This window comes from Haemaphysalis longicornis, unplaced genomic scaffold (genome assembly GCF_048455015.1).
Source record: "Haemaphysalis longicornis isolate Haplotype H1 unplaced genomic scaffold, Haemaphysalis longicornis Haplotype H1 scaffold_5, whole genome shotgun sequence".
NCBI lineage: Eukaryota > Metazoa > Arthropoda > Arachnida > Ixodida > Ixodidae > Haemaphysalis > Haemaphysalis longicornis.
The window spans coordinates 65339351-65359273 of record NW_027526385.1 but is presented as its reverse complement, the minus strand read 5'-3'; the positions used below and the strand labels follow the sequence as shown (position 1 = coordinate 65359273).

At 43.4% G+C, this 19923-nt stretch overlaps 1 protein-coding gene across 2 annotated transcripts in view; it reads right to left on the bottom strand.

The window, feature by feature from the left end:
- Positions 1-5040: 5040 nt before the first annotated feature.
- LOC144138345 (cytochrome P450 9e2-like) overlaps positions 5041-19923 on the bottom strand; it is a 51241-nt gene continuing 36358 nt past the window's right edge. For both annotated transcript variants that reach the window (XM_077670580.1, XM_077670579.1), the window contains exons 10-14: positions 16394-16502; positions 13684-13775; positions 8473-8613; positions 6672-6834; positions 5041-5140 (exon numbers count right to left, since the gene is read on the bottom strand). In XM_077670580.1, the coding sequence (XP_077526706.1) occupies positions 5054-5140; positions 6672-6834; positions 8473-8613; positions 13684-13775; positions 16394-16502 (592 nt within the window). In that variant the 3' untranslated portion in view covers positions 5041-5053. The remainder of the gene's footprint in view (positions 5141-6671; positions 6835-8472; positions 8614-13683; positions 13776-16393; positions 16503-19923) is intronic.

Below are 19923 nucleotides of genomic sequence, written 5' to 3'. Positions count from 1 at the left end.
GGCCTTCTGTAGTTCCCCGCAAATATTTTGCAAGTCACGAGTTCGAATCCCCGCGGGTACGTGCTTTTTTTTTTTTTGTAAGTAAACTTTTATGTTCTCCGCCGATGTTTTCTATATTGAGTTCACCTTTTTTTGGGCCGCAACGTTCATGTCTACACGAACTAGTTCACAAAACACGCGCAGGCTGGCACTGGCGCGCTAGCGACTTCTCGTTGGCGTGCTGTTGCCATAAGCACCGACTGCTTGCAGGCAGTGGGCACAGGCCAGAATGAACAGACCCTTGGCCTGGTGCGAACACGCTTTTTACGATACAGGCATGAGGGAGGCAAGCTCCAAATATGGGGGAAAAGCGCATGACATTTGGGCGTCTGCGGGTACGCGGAGGGCGTTCATGCACAGCGTAGGTCTCGGCTAGTGAATGCTACGACTACAAGCCGTCCTGGGAGGCTTATCTTGTGCATTTTACAGCCGCCAACATGGCAGAAGCGCGGTACGATGATTACTGAGATACTGAGAATGCCCATCCAACAACGCCATTGGTTATGTTTTACAGAACCGAAACCAAAACCGAAACTTGTTTGATAGCTAACCTCGGGCATCGTCCAATCACGGCGCCCCTCCTCTCAACGTCACAGCCTTAGTTGGTGCGGCCGCCGCAAACCGCGCATGGTAGTTTTTCTTTTTTCGCGCTTTGTAAAATAATTACCGATTTGTCAACCGGATAAACGATGAAAAGTGTGCTAATTTGAGCCAGTCTACGCAGTGCAAGCAAAAACGGGAGCTTGACAAATTCACTTCAGTGTCCCTTTAAACTAGCACTATAGGTAAGGGTGACATTATTCGCCTCTGACATCATTTCAAGCTAGCATGTCGGCACTTTTAACGAAAGTGAGAGGAGACTAGTTACGTTCAAGGGCAAAAAAATGTACCAGACGAGGGCTGCTCAGGTCAAAAGCCAGTTGGGTAAAGTACACGGAGATAGTTTACTATCTCTAACTGGCGTTTATTTTTTAACGAATGAATCTTAATGGGACTAGATTAATTCAAATTTAAATACCCACTCCTAGCCCGGTCGAGGTCTTCACTGTGATTATTGAGCGAGGAAGGGTATAAAACTTTGTTGCAGCATTGACAAGTAACATGTGCGAGTTGGCCCATACCACACGCATCCCAGCTCAGAAAGGGCATATATTTCAGCCAGAAAAATTCTCGATATAAACGTTGTGTGCACGATTCAGGCAGCAATTGGCGACTATGAACCAGCCGGTGGCAAACCATAAGAATGTTTCCATGGAGCGTCTGCTGATGCGTACTCGCAATCTACAGGTCTTTTGATATTGATTCAAAGATGTTCATAACAAATAAATACTGTTACACGCCCCATAGCTAAAGCAGCCGCCACACCAGCCTACATCGCTTTGTAGAGGCGTTTTTAAATATCAAATATTACTATGCCGGCTGCAAAGGTAATCAGAAGTGTTCCCTGGAAGAGCCACGGCATAGCCCCGCGCTACTTCTTGTTTAATGAATTAGATATAATGCGTAAGTATTATGCAATATTATACGCTGCTGGTGAACAACGTAGAAGAGGCAAACAAGGTGAGTGATACTGAATAAGCAGACTGCATTTTCAGCAAACTAACACACCGCTCCCAAATTAGATGATAGGAATGAGAACATCGCACGATGTCCTTAATTTAGTTTCTCAGTATCGATAAAATCCAAATTACACAACTTCTCTGTATTGCTATCCACATATTTGAGAACAAGGTTCCTCCGAATGAACTGCTTGTCCCATGAAGAGGTCATCACATTCTCCGATGTGTGTTCTACTCCGTGACAGTGCTATTAATAGGATATTTGGAAAAAGTGGAAGCTCGTTCGACCAAATGTTTCGCCCTTTTTGGGGAGTACATTGAGAAATTAATTGCGAAAGACAAGATTGAGAAATGAACATGCATTTGCATTATACTTGCCTAGGCAATATTTAGTAAAACTTTAACGTCGCTTAATTGATAGCAGTGCTGTTCGCAATTAGAGGGCCTCGTTTTTTTGGGAATATTTTTCGTCTTGCTTGTAGGCAGATTCCTTGTAGGCAGGAATAAGCATCGATCCACCGGTAATGCTGCGTGCATTTGTTAACAATTAATACTTGAAGACTTGGCACCGGCACACAACGTCATTGCTTCGGGCTTATCTCGGCGCCACCGCTAAAAGTATTCATGGCAAGATGTAAACACTCTTAAAAGGATGAAAATTAGACAGTTTTAGAGTGCCGAACCAATACCACAACTCTTGCCAGCCACGCTTGAGAACGACGGGGAGTGATATGAATGCAGTCGATGCTCCATATCATTGTACCTGCAAGGAGAGCAGCCTGTCTTACCGCTAATTCCATTTGCGATACCAGTTTGCTGTGCTACTCCGTGAGTGCTCTTTTTTGAATGCATACACGCTGTTTGTTTGGGGATATTCTTGTATATAAGCAACCCATTTGGTGACATTTTCTTTACGCTCGAATATTGAAGGCTGATAACTTGTCAAATAACTTTAGAAAAGAAGTAAAGCTGTAATATTATAGACCTCTTGCACAGGGAAGTGGTGGTTGCAACCAAACAGTCTACTAACCATCATTATGGGTCAAGTTGTCAACTGGCTATCGCCTACATTCTAGCAGAACGCACTAGCATTGATGGTTTCAATGAAAGTCTCCCGTAATAAGACAAGGTACAAAGGACAAGAAATAAATACGTAATTCCTGCTATCCTTCTCTTTTCGTCGCTGGACAATTTGCCGCCGTCAAGGACTCATGTACCGTTTATGGTATATGGCCCTTGAAAGAACAGAAGCGATCTTTCGCCTATTTGGTGTGATGACGTCATTACGGACTGCATGAATTTATACATTGGTGGCATAAATGTTGATAACAGTAAATGATTACCTAGGGCATGGCGCTGATGTTCGCAATCTTTGAACTCCACGAAAAACGGCGGCTGCGAGAACCTGAAGCATTTCCCAGCTATATATGCCGCGAGCAAAGAGATTGTCTTACTTCGCGCTGAATGTCCAGAGTGAACTCACCCCAGGGGGACTATCGCAATATTTTCCGGGGCCTTAACTAGGTCGCGGCTACGTGTTCACGTAATCGTTAGGATGATTTCCGCAGCATCATTCGATAACAATGATGGCTAAAGTTCCATTCTTCCGCGTGCTCTGTTACTATTAAAAACGGTAGTTATTGGTTCCGTAGACGAACGCAGAAAGTTTGGTCCATCTGTTCATAACTTGTGTCAGCCCTAAATGAAACAGGTTGGTATCGTCGCTAGTAAGATTGAATCAAGTCTTAGTCACGTGACCCATGGGCCTATCAAGAACCTTCGGGGCAAAAGGGCGTTTGAAAGAGAGAGAGACAGATGAGGCGAAGGAGGAGAAGATGAGTGGTGGCTAAGGTATGTTGCAGTTTGGGACGGTAGGTAGTAAGGGGGAGGTTGTAATGAGAGAAAAACGAGCATGGGGGAAGTGACAGGTGAAAGCATTATATAGAACTCGCATATATTTTCAACTGGCAATGCTAAACGCCCCCTCAGGCCCAACGCTGCCGCCATGTCACCTTTCGACACAGCGATTAATCAGTGGTGTCATTCTAGTTCCGATGGCAGACCTAGTTGAACATACAATATTTCATGCAAATTTTGTTTTTGTTAATGATTCCTTGGACATGTGTTTACACTCCGCACTCTACCTAGTGTATTAATCCAATGTTTCGGCTCCAGGCATCACGACAAATTAAACGGATATTGTGAACATTTTTGTTGTAGTTCAGATAGGCCTCAAAAATGTCCTAGGTGGAGTTTTCACGTCCACCACAGAAGTCGGGTATGTGACTTTCTGCTAAACGAGACTGTTATCAATCGCCACGTTTCCGCTCATTGATTTAGCGGGCTGCCGTCGTTGCCTTTCGATCATAATTGCAAACATCCCGGTACTCTTTCTAAACAGCTTTCTGCAAGAACACCTTCATCGTGCCTTTTAAATTTTTACTGTGTTACTGGCAGTTAATAAAATGGAACGCATATCTTCTCTAAATTAAGCTACGCTGTCGGGGTTATATCTGAGTGTTTTTTTTTCACAAAGGCATTAAACACGAATTCACGAATTACCGCCTTACGTGGCATTCAGTAAAATACGTGAAATATTCACTTTGCCTGTTGTTTAACTTCCAGAGGAGGTACGCAGCTGATATAGTTCGAGATAACTTTCTCGTCCCCTTGAAACCACTTTTCAGTCTTTCTTAGCTTCTTTGACTGTCCTCTAATCGCCATATGTTGTTTCAATTCTGTATTACCATTTTTTCCATTGGCAAGCTCACTTCTCATCGATTTTTTCTATATAACTCTTCAAAGTGATTGGCGAATGGTTTTGTGGTAAATCGTTTTCCTCTCGATACTAATAGCTTCTAGACTCCACTCTCGTGGGACTTTTTATTCTTTATATTCACTACAACAACTCTGAGCGTAATCAAAGTTTGCGATTGTTGCATACTATCACTGCTCGTCTGATCTGGTGAGAGGATAATCAGAAGTAAATTTTTCAGTTGTAAAAACACGGAAGTCGCGTGGAGATTTCGTATATTTTGTACTCAATTCTACTTTGAAAGGTTTCTTACTCCTACCACAGTCATAGTCGGTTGCTGAAGTGCTTCGCCTTAGTACTGGCATTGTATGAGTGCCTAGTTGCCGTCCAGTACTAGGCGGCGCATTTGGCAAAATTTAACTTCGTGGTCGGGAGAGCGAATTGTGGAAGAAATGATATATCTCACTCACTCGCTCGCTCACTCCCTCACTCACTCACTCACTCACTCACTCACTCACTCACTCATTCACTCACTCACTCACTCACTCACTCACTCACTCACTCACTCACTCACTCACTCACTCACTCACTCACTCACTCACTCACTCAAACTCACTCACTCACTCACTCACTCACTCACTCACTCACTCACTCACTCACTCACTCACTTCCAAAGACACCAGTACATAAAAAAAAACATTTATTTGACACTATCCAGTCTCTGGACTTGGATCCAGGCCTCCTTTGGTACCGCCAGGAATGAATATGTGTATATCTCCAGATGTGCCTGAAAAGACGTGAATAAATGCAATATAACAACTACAACGTGAAATCGCAGTTTTATGCAGCGCACAGGGGAGGGTATTTCATACGGACGTTGATTGTACCCTTCGTTAGGCTTGTTATAACAAACCATTAGCATGACATTGTGATTAGACATTTCAGTAAGCGCCATTTCAACGAACGCTGTTTCATTAAAGCGGTTTATTGAATGTCGTTTCGCCGAATGCCCTTTTATGTAACGATGTCTCATCAAAGCCGTTTCATTGCACACGGTTTTATCGACCGCTATTTCATAGAACACCGTTGAAACGACCGCCTGACATGGTTTTGCGGCTACTTGGGGGTAGGGAACCTTCATTTTGCCAAATAATAACCAATGGTCAGAATGCTTGGACAAACTGTTTTATTACCATGCGAACACTAGCGCAACGATAGATTTTATGTTACAGATGTGGGAACTTTTGAAATCTACGCTTCCACGTAACACCGCACACAATTATGAACTGAGCCACTAAATTAGGTCACAAAACAAAACATTTTATTTGTTGCCTAACCTACCTACGTGTCACCCAAACAATTGGCGCACAATATTTTGAAAATATATAGCCTCAGCAATAATTTGAAAAAACATTACGGTTGGGGGAGAGTAGCGTGACCCGCACCTCGTTCTGTTCCGTTTTCGTCATTGAGAAGTATCGTTAACATAAACGCAAGGCTTTGCTTATATATGTACAAATGTCCTCTCGAATGACTGAGATATCAATTCGAACTTAAGTTTCATGAATAATGATGCGGTGATCTGAAACAATTATAACGCTGAATTGAAATTTACGACCACAATCTTGGCTAACCAAGTGGGCCCACCAATTTTATCACAAATATCATTCTGTATTACTCTTGTCGTTCTGTGTTATTTTCTGTGTATTTTTGTTGTTTTTGTTGATAAGGCTTTGGTACGCGGCAATGCACGAGATTGGTGGAAACTTTTCCAGAATCTGCGCCCCATCCCCCACCCCCAATTTCTCAATTTTTAGGGCACTGTTTCGTAGCTCATTATTTCTGTTCCAAACAGCTCATAAAATTTCACTGTAGGACATAAAACGGAAAAGTATTCTTTAAAACACTTTTCATGCAACGGTGCTCAAGAATTTGATGAAACGTCCACTTTTTGATGAAACGAGGTTTGGTGAAAAAGAGTTCCATAAACTACGGGAACGCGTTTCATAACCCTCAAAGATGTATATTTAATTTAACATCGCGTAGACGAAAAACATGTTCAGTGTGTCAAGGGCTGCTCCCTATTAAACAATTGACAAGAAACGTGTCCTGATCCCCTATCAAACATATACTTTTTACTTTCTATGCAGTAGCTGGACATTCATAGTGCATATTTTCGCTTACAGTGTGGAGATTCACAAAATGCTCGTTCATACAATAAATATTTCGGAAGGAAATAAGGTTGCGAGGACGAAAATGACAAGCTCTTTGTTTAAACGAATTCCTTTTAGTTAGCTCACACGTAGAACAATGATTACCTTTTGGCTAGGGCCTAGCGTGATGCGGAAGTGGCGGAGCACTTGCGCTGTTATGGAGGCGAGCTCTAGCAGAGCCAGACGCTGACCGATGCACACACGGACACCGAGGCCGAAAGGTTGGTAGGCGATCGGGTTTATTAGGTGCTTGTTCTCGGGACTGAACCTGCGATTGAGAGAGATAAAATGAGGTGAACAGACTGCACTTGAATAATGGTAATTAAACACCCCCGTAATGTACATTCATACGTTCTTTGTGACCTTAGGTGAACTGAAAGAGCACAGCATTCGCCCCTCTAGTGGCTCCCAAGACAGGGTAGATGCTTTGAAGAAAATTCACTAGCACCCCTAGAGTTTTTTAAAAAACTTGCCTATTATTTCGCAGTCTCCTGATCTAAGTGATAGTCTAATTCAGGGTAAATCGAAAACCGGGTAATTTATGCGACGCGTAGTCATTCGACCGCTTTTATCGCTTACAAATTGTTGTTTTCTAAACAAGTAGCATAAATGGTTCGTTCAAGATTACTTCGAAGCTCATTACATCACGAATCTAACATGAATACATTTCCTGTAGCATTTTGTTTTCGTTCTATTCAGAAGTTGAGGTGTCTGGAAAGTGAACACGCTTTATGAAATTCAAATGAAGCCACACAACTTCGAGAAATACCTGTTTTTTCATGAAGTCCCATAAAGGGCATTGTGTAACGAGTACATGCGATCAACCTGGTGACTGAAGAGGCAAGTCTGTACAACCAAATCTGCACAAAAAATATGTGGCACTGCAAATAAGACAGCGCACGGAGAAAACAAACATGATGTGCCAAATTTGTGCACCAACGTATACCTATGCACCAACTAATACTTGCAGGCTATTCACTGTATTCCTGCAACCAGGACTTCTAATCAGAAGCATTCAAAGGAGAGTTAACACGGCTGCAGTAAATATTGTTTTTTTACCACTTTGGTGTTTTTATCTGATATAGTACTGTTGCTAAGGCGTCCAAGAATTTCTGGTCGTACGTTCTTGCTTTCTGAACCCGGCTTAAAGACACACACTTGCATCTGGCATAAAAATAATCATAGGACACTGACACGAGGGGGCGCAGCGAGAGGTTTTTTTTATTTTGAGGAAAAATACTGGCATAAAAATTACCATGAACTTGGGACACTCTCACGAGGGGGCACAGCAAGAGGTTTTTGTATTTTGAGAAAAAATACTGGCATAAAAGTTACCATGAACTTGGGACACTGACACCAGGAGAGAGGTTTCGGTATTTTGAGGTAAAAATACTTTTTCTGGAAATATTTTTGATTGGCTGTCCAAAATATGGGTAGCGACAAAGTTTTATGTAAAAGTACGATGCAGATATCACTTATGTAGTGATATTTTGCCCCAAATATGCTTAAGGTTGTGTTTATTTTAACTATGTTACCACGTATGACCAGTCCGACCAGATTGGGTGGTTTAGAAATACTTTGGCTATAAAAACCTTTCATTTACAAAACCTTCTAAAATTTCTCCGAGTGGCTGTATAAAGGGACAGACCGACAGACAGACATAAAGAGCAAAATTTGTTCGCTGAAGAGAAGAACTTTTTGCTGGGCTAATTGGTGAATAGAAGCCATGATTTGAAGCGCAAAAAAAGCACACGGACGGAGAACAGAGTAGGCGACACAGGCGCCTGTCTCGTCTACTCTGTTCTTCGTCCGTGTGCTTTTGTTGCGCTTCAAATCATGGCATTTGTTCGCTGAAGCAGCCGAAGAAACACTATTATCTGAAAAAGGTGAAAAAAAAAACGCTTGCCTATCAGGGTCAAACTTTTCGGGGTTCACCCAGTAGAGCGGGTCGTGGTGCAGGGCGTACAGGGGAACCATGATTGAGGTCCCTTTTTTAATAAGGTACTTGCTGAACCGCCAGTCTTCCTCGGCTCTTCGCGTAGTAAACCTGCGGCAAAGGAAGCGAAACGTTTTGAAGGAAAACGAAGTTACTTTTTTTGGAAAAAAGTGTTCTTAGGGAAAGGTTTTACCTTCAAAGAGTAATGCAGTGAAAAGAGATTTACTTGAATGAAAAAGTCCTCTCGAAAGTTGAAGCGCTGCTGTTTTGCAGTCTATGAAAGCTTCAAGAAGTTGCCTGAATTTCGAAAGGATGGCACACGATAGCTTATTTAGTTGTTTTGTTTATTCACTTACCCGCAACATTCAAGGGAAATCACGGTGCACTGGAGACAAAACACAAGTTTGTTTTATTCAAAAGATTTGGTGTTTTATATTGCACCATCCGCTTTTCCGGAACCAGATGCTGCCCTATTCAATAAGAAATGAAACATATTCCGCGAAAATATCATTTCTACGGACAAATTGTGTGTTGCGTGACGTTAGCGGCGACGTGTTCGAGGAAGCTACCTGAAGCAGAAGTTAGTATGTTGGCTAAACCTACTGCGAATGGCAATAGTTGTGTTTTGTCGTTTTTTGATCACTGTACGCCTTCGTAGGTGGCGCCAGAATACCTGTCAGAGGCCGTTCTCGGCACTTGTTGGGTTTCTGACCGGGCTTGTAACTGGCTTACTTTCGTTACGATTGATAGTAATCGCTCGGGAAAATTTGGGCAAGGTAGAAAAACAGGTTCATGTAAGTGGCCAATTCGCCTACGCTATCTGGCCAATGTCGTATGACACAGGCCGCAAACTTCCAACGGCTGTGCAGTGCAGCTACGGCCGACGTAGTGCGCGGTGTACCTGATGGTGCTTCTATGGTTGCGTGTTTGTTCGTAGCTTCCATTGTTTACTCCAGCAATCTCACGCCCACAAAAAGTGTGTACAGTGAATTTAAGCACAAATGGCTCATTTTGTAATCTTGTTATATCTGTTAAACTTCCGTCGAAATTTGTCGGCATCATCCAATCGCAACGAGCTGCCCATAACACGTCGTAAGGTCAGTGCGGAAAAACAGCTCGAGTATCGCCTGCCTTTTCTCGGTTTTCCTTGTGTATAAATATAGCTTACTTTAATAAAGTTTCAGTTGAAACTGGTGTCATTTTTAGTCTAACGAGGTAATATTTCGGATGAACCAAACTTCCACTTTGTCTTTCATCATCATCATCATCATCACCAGCCTATCTACGCCCACTGCAGGGCAAAGGCCTCTACCATTATTCTCCAATTACCTCGGTCCTGTGCCAACTGTGACCAATTTATCCCCGCAAACTTCTTGATCTCATCTGCCCATCTAACTTTCTGCCGCCCCCTGCAACGCTTGCCTTCTCTAGGGATCCACTCTGTTACCCTGAATGACCAGCGGTTATCTTGCCTTCGCATTACATGCCCTGCCCACGTCCATTTCTTCTTCTTAATTTCTACTAATATGTCTTTAACACCAGTTTGCTCTCTGACCCACTCCGCTCTCTTCTTGTCCCTTAATGTTACACCTATCATTTTCCGCTCCATTGCCCGCTGAGTCGTTTTCAATTTAAGTTGAACCCTCTTAGTGAGCCTCCAAGTTTCTGCCCCGTAGGTGAGTACCGGAAAGATGCAGCTGTCATACACTTTCTTCTTCAGCGACAATGGTAGGCTGCTATTCATTATCTGAGAATGTCTGCCATATGCACCCCACCCCATTCTGATCCTTCTAATTATCTCTGCCTCATGGTTGGGATCTGGGGTCACAACTTGGCCTAAGTAGATATATTCGCTGACCACTTCCACTGCCTTGCCACCTATCTCAAACTGCTGTGCTGTCCCGAGGTTATTGATCATTACTTTAGTTTTCTGCATATTAATTTTCAGGCCCACGGTTCTACTCTGTTCGCCCAGTGCGGAAAGCATGCTTTGCAATTCGTCCCCCGAGTTACTTAGCAAGGCAACTTCATCAGCAAATCTGAGGTTACTGAGGTATTCTCCATTAACCCTTACTCCCACCTGTTCCCAATCCAACGTTCTGAATACTTCTTGTAAGCATGCTGTGAATAACATTGGAGAGATTGTGTCTCCTTGTCTGACACCCTTCCTTATAGGTATTTTACTGCTCTCCCTTTGGAGGATGATGGTAGCTGTAGACCCACTGTAGATATCCTCTAGTATTCTTACATAATGCTCATCTACCCCCTGGTTCCGTAATGCCTGAATGACTGCTAGGGTTTCGACCGAGTCAAATGCTTTCTCATAATCTATGAAGGCTATATATAGGGGTTCAGTATACTCAGCGCACTTCACTATCACCTGATTGATCGTGTGAATATGGTCCATTGTTGAATAACCTTTACGGAACCCTGCTTGTTCTTTAGGTTGACTGAAATCTAAGGTTGCAGAGATTCGGTTAGCGATTACCTTGGTAAATACCTTGTAGACGACCGACAGTAAGCTGATCGGCCTGTAATTTTTCAAGTCCTTCATGTTGCCTTTCTTATGGATTAGGATGATATTCGCGTTCTTCCAAGATTCCGGTACCATTGCGGTCATTAGGCATTGTGTATACAGGTTTGCCAGTTTTTCAAGTACAATTTCTCCGCCATCCTTCAAGAGGTCTGCTGTTATCTGATCCTCACCAGGTGCTTTGCCCCCTTTCATTTCTTTCAAAGCCTTCCTTACTTCTTCGGTCGTTACTGGTGGGATGACTATCTCCTCTGAACTACTGTCTCGATAGGCATTATCTTGTATGTCCCGGCTACTGTACAGATCCCTATAGAACTCCTCAGCCACTGTGACTATTTTATCCCTATTTGTGATGACATTGCCTTGCTTATCCTTAAGTGCATACATCTGATTTTTCCCCACGCCAAGACGCCTCTTCACTGCTTTCAGGCTACCTCCGTTCTTTACAGCGTATTCGATCCTCTCCATATTATACTTCCGTATGTCAGCTGTCTTACGCTTATTGATTAACTTCGAGAGCTCGGCTAGCTCTATTCTGTCAGCTGCGGTAGAGATTCTCATGGTTTGCCGTTTCCTGGTTAGATCTTTCGTCTCCTGTGAAAGTTTACCAGTATCCTGTCTAGCCATAGTGCCCCCGACTTCTATTGCACACTCCGTGATGATGCGTGTAAGGTTGTCGCTGGCTTCCTGTGTCGTAAGCTCGGCTTCCTCGTTAAGGGCGGAATATCGGTTCTGCAGCGCGATCCTGAATTCTTCTACTTTACGTCTTACTGTTAGTTCGTTTATCGGCTTCTTTCGTACTAGCTTGTTGCGGTCCCTCCTCAAATCTAGCCTAATTCGAGATCTTACCATACGGTGGTCACTACACCTTACCCTTCCGAGCACTTCCACATCCTGCACGACGCCAGGGTTATCGCATAATATGAAGTCTATTTCATTTTTGTGCTCCCCATTCGGGCTCCTCCAGGTCCACTTCCGACTCTCCCGTTTACAGAAGAAGGTATTCATTATGCGGAGGTTATTCCGTTCTGCAAACTCAACTAGTAGGTCCCCCCTGCTATTTCTACAGCCCAGACCATAGTTCCCAACTGCCTTGTCTCCAGCCTGATTCTTGCCTACTTTAGCATTGAAGTCCCCCATGACTACAGTATACTGCGTTTTTACTTTAGCCATTGCCGATTCCACATCTTCATAGAAGCGTTCCACTACTTGGTCGTCGTGGCTGGATGTGGGCGCGTAGCCCTGCACCACCTTGAGCTTGTACCTCTTATTGAGCCTAATTACAAGAGCAGCTACCCTTTCGTTAATGCTGTAGTATTCGTCTATGTTGCCAGCTATGCTTTTATTGACTAGAAATCCCACTCCCAGTTCTCTTCTGTCCTCTAGACCACGGTAACATAGGACGTGTCCATTTTTCAGCACCGTATAGGCTTCGCCTGCCCTCCTAACCTCGCTAAGCCCTATTACATCCCATTTAATGCCCTCTAGTTCCTCGAACAACACCTCGAGACATGCTTCGCTAGATAAGGTTCGCGCGTTAAACGTTGCCAGGTTCAGATTCCATTGGCGGCCTGTCCGGATCCAGGGATTCTTAGCACCCTCTGCTGCGTCACAGGTCTGACAGGTCACAGGATGCAGCGATGGCGTAGAGGTAGAACACCCGCCTCGCGTGCAGAAGGACCGTGGTTCGAATCCCGGTGCCGGACAATTCCCACCGGATTAAAAAAAACGTATCCGCGTATTGATGGAATTGCACAAAGGGGCTTGGGGTGCGGCCTGACCCCGGCGACCATTGCCGGTAATGCACTCCCTCACCAGAGCAGGATTGGCCACCCTGGTGTAGTAACGGCCACTACCTCCCATTAATACGCCAACTAACCCTCGGCCCTCAGTCCCCAGCGGCTGCGAAGCAACTGACCACTTTGTCTTTATGGCCCCTTAAAAGAGGGGAGTGGGTACACATTAGGCACCAGTAAATTAATACAGCAACAAAAATCTTCAATCGACTAATTTCTCCTGATGCAGTGTATGAACTAAATGCTACTTAAGTATAAAATTAGCAATAGTAACGTTAAATCATACAACATTAGGTATAGCAACAACGTGGTGAAGAAGAGGATTCCAACATACAGACTTATTTGACAGAAATGAGTCTTGAAAATAGTTAGTAGGAGGGGGTAGAATCCACACTTTGTGACGATGATAATTGCGAGTGAATGGTTAAACTGGTCGAGCCATTTATGTAGCGCGTTGTTGTATATTTCGTAAAATTGACATAACAAAAACACTTTCCTGCCAAGAAAGTTGTTGTAGTTGTTCATCATAAAAGTGGGCATACAAAAGATGAAGTGCATGACCTCCATAATTTGCAAGTTATTAATTGATATTCAGCCTGCGCTGACACTAGGTATCTTCAATATATACAGTTTTGTAGGCATCGCTGGCAAGTGTGCCATTTTATTTCCGTTAATTTTCAAAGTACGCAGTTTCAATACTGTTACAATTGTAAGAAAATAGTAAGTGTTGTATGCCCAGTACGATACTAACACAGATACGTAACGTTCAGCAGGCTGAAATAGCGAGACAATAAATTACGCGAAGGATTCAGCATAGATTTTTCTCGTAACCAAGTTCACTGGTGTACTCACGAAATGACAGGTGGATACATTCTTAATGTTTCCGAAATTACTTGGTTCGTATAAGTCAGGCTCATGAGTGTTTCCATAGACAGATGATCGCCCTGTAAGAATAAAAAAATGGTTGTCACAGCGAAACGCTGTTTAGATAAACTGTTTTTTAACAGCAGGTAAAATACTGGTAGAGTAAACATAACGAAAGCAATACATCTCCACAGATCACTTCTGGCTTCTAACGATCTCTTACGCAAGGGATGCGTCCAGGATCATCTACCGCTGCGTCAGCCTTACTGATGCTGCTCTAATCCAAGGGATGAAATAAAGCATGCACGCAGTCCCAAACAATCTCCGGGTGCTGGGTCCTCAATGACATGAAAGTGAAGGCCTACTACATTATGCGCTCCATATGCGTTTCCAATGCGGAAGCGTTAGTACGCAGTCTATCCCCAAGAAATGTCCCTTCAAGTGGGCATGTTCACCTCGCACCCAACGGGAATTCATGAATCGGTCATAAGACTCTGATTAAAGCTGGAGCGTTACTGGATTTTTTGTTCGCTATGTCGACATCGCAGACAAATGATACGTTACTTCAGCGTGACTTTCTGTACACAGCGGTGGGCCGGTCTCTTGTCCCAGTAGGCCAATGGTATGTGCCCGTGATCTTCTTACGGCACGTGGAATAACCACTGGCCAGTTCACCCAAAATGGTGTTTAGTAATCCGATACTGAGTTCTAATGTGTCGTTATCTTATGTTGAGCCGTGCGAACTACCAAGCAACGTCACAGACGTTTCACGTGCAGCTACGCTCGCAGGTTGTCCACTTTTCGTGTGTTTAAGTCCATATTCCATCAAGTCGCGCAGTGAGCCCCTCTTGATTAAACAAAGTCATGCTGTCATGGATAGCATTTCGGGGGCATGTCTTCGGTTACTGTACTGCCCGCTTGGACCAAATTCGTTGATGTGGGAAATGGGGTACGGCCGCCTCTTAACCTTCCTCAGCAGCGGCCGTCCACCGGATATCACCGTACGGCAGCATACAAATCGGTGGCAAAGTAGCATCAGCAGCTCTTGGTAGAGAAAAAAATGCGTGTTTTTGTGAACGTAGAAACTTTCTAAGAATATTTCTTTGTAAACATTCACAAAACTGCCAATCGACGATAATTGCAGCGTTAAGACACTCCGTTACATCCAACAGCATTAGTGGAATTTGGAATGCATGAGTAATTTCAAAACAGTGACATGGTGCTGAAGAAATCTGGTACACTCTTTTCTTCAGGTGCAGCTTTTCGGCTCATGGCCGTCCTTTCAGTAGCGATTCGATTCAGTAGTTATTCAGCGGAATGCAATATATTTTCGCGCCGCTAATATTTGGTGTGATAGCGTGCTTTGTGCGCTGTTTCAAGCTTAGCCCGTTGGGCTACCGAGCTCCACAGCCATGGAAACTATTCCATAGAAAGGCATGGGGAGTATACTTTTACAGCGAATTACTCAAAAAAAATAATCCTGGAAGGACTTTTTAATGTTTTCAGGTCGAAGAAAGACCCTTGCTGTATGCAAAACACCACTTTTTTTAAATGGTTTTTTGATGTTCTTGAGATGTCGGAATTTTGAGCGAGAAAGCGGGGGTGCACTGCTCCAAAAATAATATGAGGCGCGTTTAAACGAGTACATTTGAAATCGGAAGTAGATTATAAGGATACACGTGGCATAAATACCGCCTTTCTATGTCTTGTGGATGCAGTGAGATAGAATGGGAAGAGGGGTAGACGTGGGAGGGTGAGAGACTAGGGGGAATGAAATGGCAGGGGTGGCGGGAAAATTTCGTTTCGCGACGTAATTTGCAGTGAAGAAAATTGACACCTGGTTCTTTTCTAATTAAAATCTAGATGCCTTTCTATATCACCATAAATAAAGACTGCCAATAATGTAATGTAATAAAATGGGGTGTCTGAACGCAATCATTTTAATTGGCATTCAGTTTTGTTTACGTGTACGCCGGAATACGCGACGATTGTTTCTGGCTTAGCAGAAAGCACCTTTTTTCAGGCAGAAAGTGTTCCTAATACTATCGTCTGCTGATGTTTTGGTGTTACAGACTCCAAAATCCGTATAGTCGTCATTCGTAAGCAATAAAGCAGAAAACACTTGTTTTACTGCAGAGAGAGATGCTAATGCTATCGTGTACTGAGGTTTTGATGTTGCAGCCCCCGAAATCCGTATGATCGTCATAGATTTGTAATCAAGCAATAAAGCGTTCGTCACACATTTGCAACTAAGCAAGGTCGCGTTTGTTTTATAATATTTGTGGCCGTAGGAGCTCTGTAGCACAGTATCCTTCACCGGTATAAATGACCAGTGGATAGCTGCAGAAGGAACAAGACACGGTGTAGCTTTTTTTTTTCCTTGAAAATACCTGGCCTGTTCTTTCGGAGTGGATAATTTGCACGCCGCTATAGGGGGCAAGCACTTCAGGGATTCCAACACCCCAACTTGTACAGAGTTTCTGCATTGTCACTTTGTTTGAAAGCATGTTGCATTGATAGGAAAACCTCTTGAAATAGCTAGCAATGGCATTACGTGAGCAATGAACAAGTCATATATTTGCACTTTCTTGACCCTTGGAGTGTTTTTTTTAATATGCCTTCCTTAGCCTCACTCACGAAAAAAACGCACTTTACGACGCGTTGTTTCTTCGTGCTAAACATGCCAAAGAGGCCTTACCTCTAATTTGTAAGCTTCCAAGACTTCTTTCCTCATTCTCTCCTGTATGTTGGGGTGTTTGCCCATGAGGTAAAACCAGTACGTCAAGGCCAACCTCGTCGTGTCATACCTGTGTTTTGGAAAAAAGTAGAGGAGAAGCCTAGTTACTTTATTCCGACGTGTATGCCTTACAACCTGCATAGATTTTAAATATTCAACAACAGGTGCTTTTAAATAAGCGCTACCACACGTGTACAATGTGCTTACCGACAATTAAATTGAGGAATTTAAAAAACAACCACTCAGCGTGTACACTAAATTTACGTTTTGATGAGGTTAATAATCAGTCAAAATAAAATAACGACCGCATCATCATGCGGATTTAGCTGAACGTTCCCATTTAGGACTTGTAGAGGTCCCAAAAATACACTGAATACTCTTTCTTTTCGTTCAAGATTCCGCGGTCATTAGCAATTATAAACTACTAGAATGAGATATGAGAAAAAACATGGTAAATATTGTTAGTGATATCGTTAGTGGTAACAACACGATGGTCACTTCAGCTAGGCTTTCTGGCGTTAGCCACCCGCGTAAAGCTTTTCAAGAGATGTGCACTTCACATGACAGCCCCTACTGCGAGTGGCCTCAAGCAGCGAATGTCGCCTAGTGCGCTGTGGCAGCGTGCAAAAGCTACCCGTACGTGCGTTGCGGTGCTCTTCGCGAACATGCTCACGGAAAACACTGAAAGGACTTTAAACGTTTTCTGAAAATCCCACCAGAATATAGACTTCAAAGCTTTGACGACAGCATAAGTTCTTCTGACAGATTTACAATATTCCAAACAAGACAAGAGCGTTCAAAAATACCCTGTTTACTCTCTCAGCCTATACTCCGCCAATTTTCTTACCAGGCCTGTGACGCCACACTGGCACGGCTTTGAGCTCAGTTGGAAAATTACCGCCCTGCTTGCTACGGATGAACACTCGTAATGGTGAAGCTGTGCAAGTGTCTACATCGTTACTTCTTATTAACTGTTCTCGTAGCTAATTCTTTTAAAATGAGGGAGAACGATTTGGCAGTGTTTCGGTGGAGGCTTGAATATATAAAAACTTTTTTCTCACGCCTGGTTTGGGCCGTGGAAATTGCAAAGCAATCACAGGCAATAAACGTTACCGCAGATCTACAAATTCACAAAACTCAAGGAAATCGGGCTTTTTGACTTGCTCATAGCTACAGCGTGTGGGAATTTCCTAGCTATGATAATAGAAACCTTTCCTCGATATTTTGGCTGCACTTCAGATTATTTTCGATTCACGTTCAGAGACAAGGCAATTACGAAACTGATTTCTCGTCGTTCTACAATTGCTCCTACGATACGCCGTTGAATCATTTGTTAAACTTGTATATTTTCGTGAAAAACCTTCATATATTCTTGGCCCTTCAAAATGCACTAGTGGCGCCATATTGGTCAGCGTGCGTCAGCTGTATAACCACTGCAATTCGCGAACTGGCCCGAGGTGGTAATCGGCAGCTGAACAGGTTAGAAACGCTCCCAGAATTTCATTATTAGTCTCTTCACCCTGTTGGGTGATCTTCACTATTTCACAGAAACGCATCTTGCATTTCTTGGCCAACCGCTGCGGTGGCTCAAAGGATAAGGGGTTGTTTGATTTGATTTGATTTTAGGTTTAACGCGCCGACGCAACGCAGGCGATGAGGTGCGCCTTAGTGGAGGGCTCCGGATTAATTTTGACCACCTGGGGATCTTTAACGTGCGCCGAAATCTTGTACACACGGGCGTTTTTGCTTTTCACCTCCATCAGAAAAGCGGGCTAAGGGGTTGTGCTACTGAGCCCAAGGACACGCATGCTATTCCCGGCCGTGGTGGCCACTTTTCTGATGTAGGCGAAAAGCAAAAACGCCCCTGTGTTCGAGATTGCAGCGCAGGTTAAAGAACCTAAGGTGGTCAAAATTATTCCGGAGCTCTCCACTACGGCACGCCTTATTACCTTGTAGCTTCGGTGCGTTAAACCCCATAATCAATCAATTACATCTGTTGTGCGTCAAAAGAGCCCCCACTATTCGCTGTTTACAGTGGCCGCTCCAACTGAAGCGTTGAAGGAATGTTGCTTCAGAACCGATTTCCATGCTGTTTCCATGGTCAACCTAAAATTTCAATTATAACCCTTTCATGTTTGATACAAACTTTGGCACAATTTTGATACGAGTTTTCGTTTGCTAGAGCGCTCTAGTTGGAGACCTCCACGCTCTCCGACTAGAGTTTGACGCCACCTTGCTTCAGAACCAATTCCCATGCTGTCTCCACGGCTTACTTGAAAAGTGAAATCATTACCCATGTCGTGTTCGATACGAATTTTGGTACAATTTTGATACGAATTTTGGTTTGATACAACGCTCTTGTTGGAGAGCGTTGAGCTCTCCAACTAGAGCGTTGATGGAATGTTGCTTCAGAACCGATTTTCATGCTGTCTCCACGGTCCACCTAGAAATTTAAATTGCCATGCATTTCATGTTTGATACAAATTTTATTATAACTTTTTATACGAATTTTGCTTCGATACAACGCTCTAGTTGGAGAGGTCAAGGCTCTCCAACTGGAGCGTTGGCGCAACGTTGCTTCGGAAGTGATTTCCATGCTGTGTCCACGGACCACCTACAAATTTAAATTGGCTTGCATTGCATGTTTGATACAAATTTTAACATAACTATTTATGCGAATTTTGCTTTGATGCAACGCTCTTGTTTGAGAGCTCAAGGATCTCCAACTAGAGCGTTGACGTAACGTTGCTTCGGAAGCGATTTCCATGGTGTGTCCATGGTCCAACTACAAATTTAAATTGCCACGAATTGCATGCTTAATACAACTTTTAATATAACTTTTTTATACGAATTTTGCTTTGATACAACGCTCTAGTTGTAGAGCTTAAGGCTGCCCAACTAAAGCGTTGACAGAACGTTGCTTCGGAGCCGATTTCCTTGCTGTCTCCACTGTCCACCTAAAAATTCAAATTACCACCTAATTGAGGCTTGATGCGAATATTCGGTGTGGTCACGCCCAGCTTGTACGATATCCTAGGAACCCTCGAAATATAGCCGGAGGACTCGCCAGAGCGTCCACATAGGTGACGTGAGCTTTGACGACACAGGTGGGAAATTAGCGCAAAAGAAGGGGCACTTTGCAACGGATCTCCCTCGTCAATATTTCATTAAATCAACACGCGTAACGCCTGATGTCTTCCTCATTCTCTACTGCAATCCGGTATGGCAATCAGCCACGGTTTACAACTCACTTCAGTAACTTGAAAGCCCAAACATTTCTCGCTCTAAGCTTTCACTGGAAGTGTCGCATACGGAATTTTGTTTGACGCTCCACAAATTTGTAAGTCAAATATCTACTACCCTAATTTCTTAGCTAATTTGTTATCTGTAACCTTCTTAGCTAATTTGCAGAATACAAAACAGCCATAAAAAACAGAAATTCGGAGTTGTTAAAGTTGCCAACATATAATTCTGGTAAATATTAAAAATTT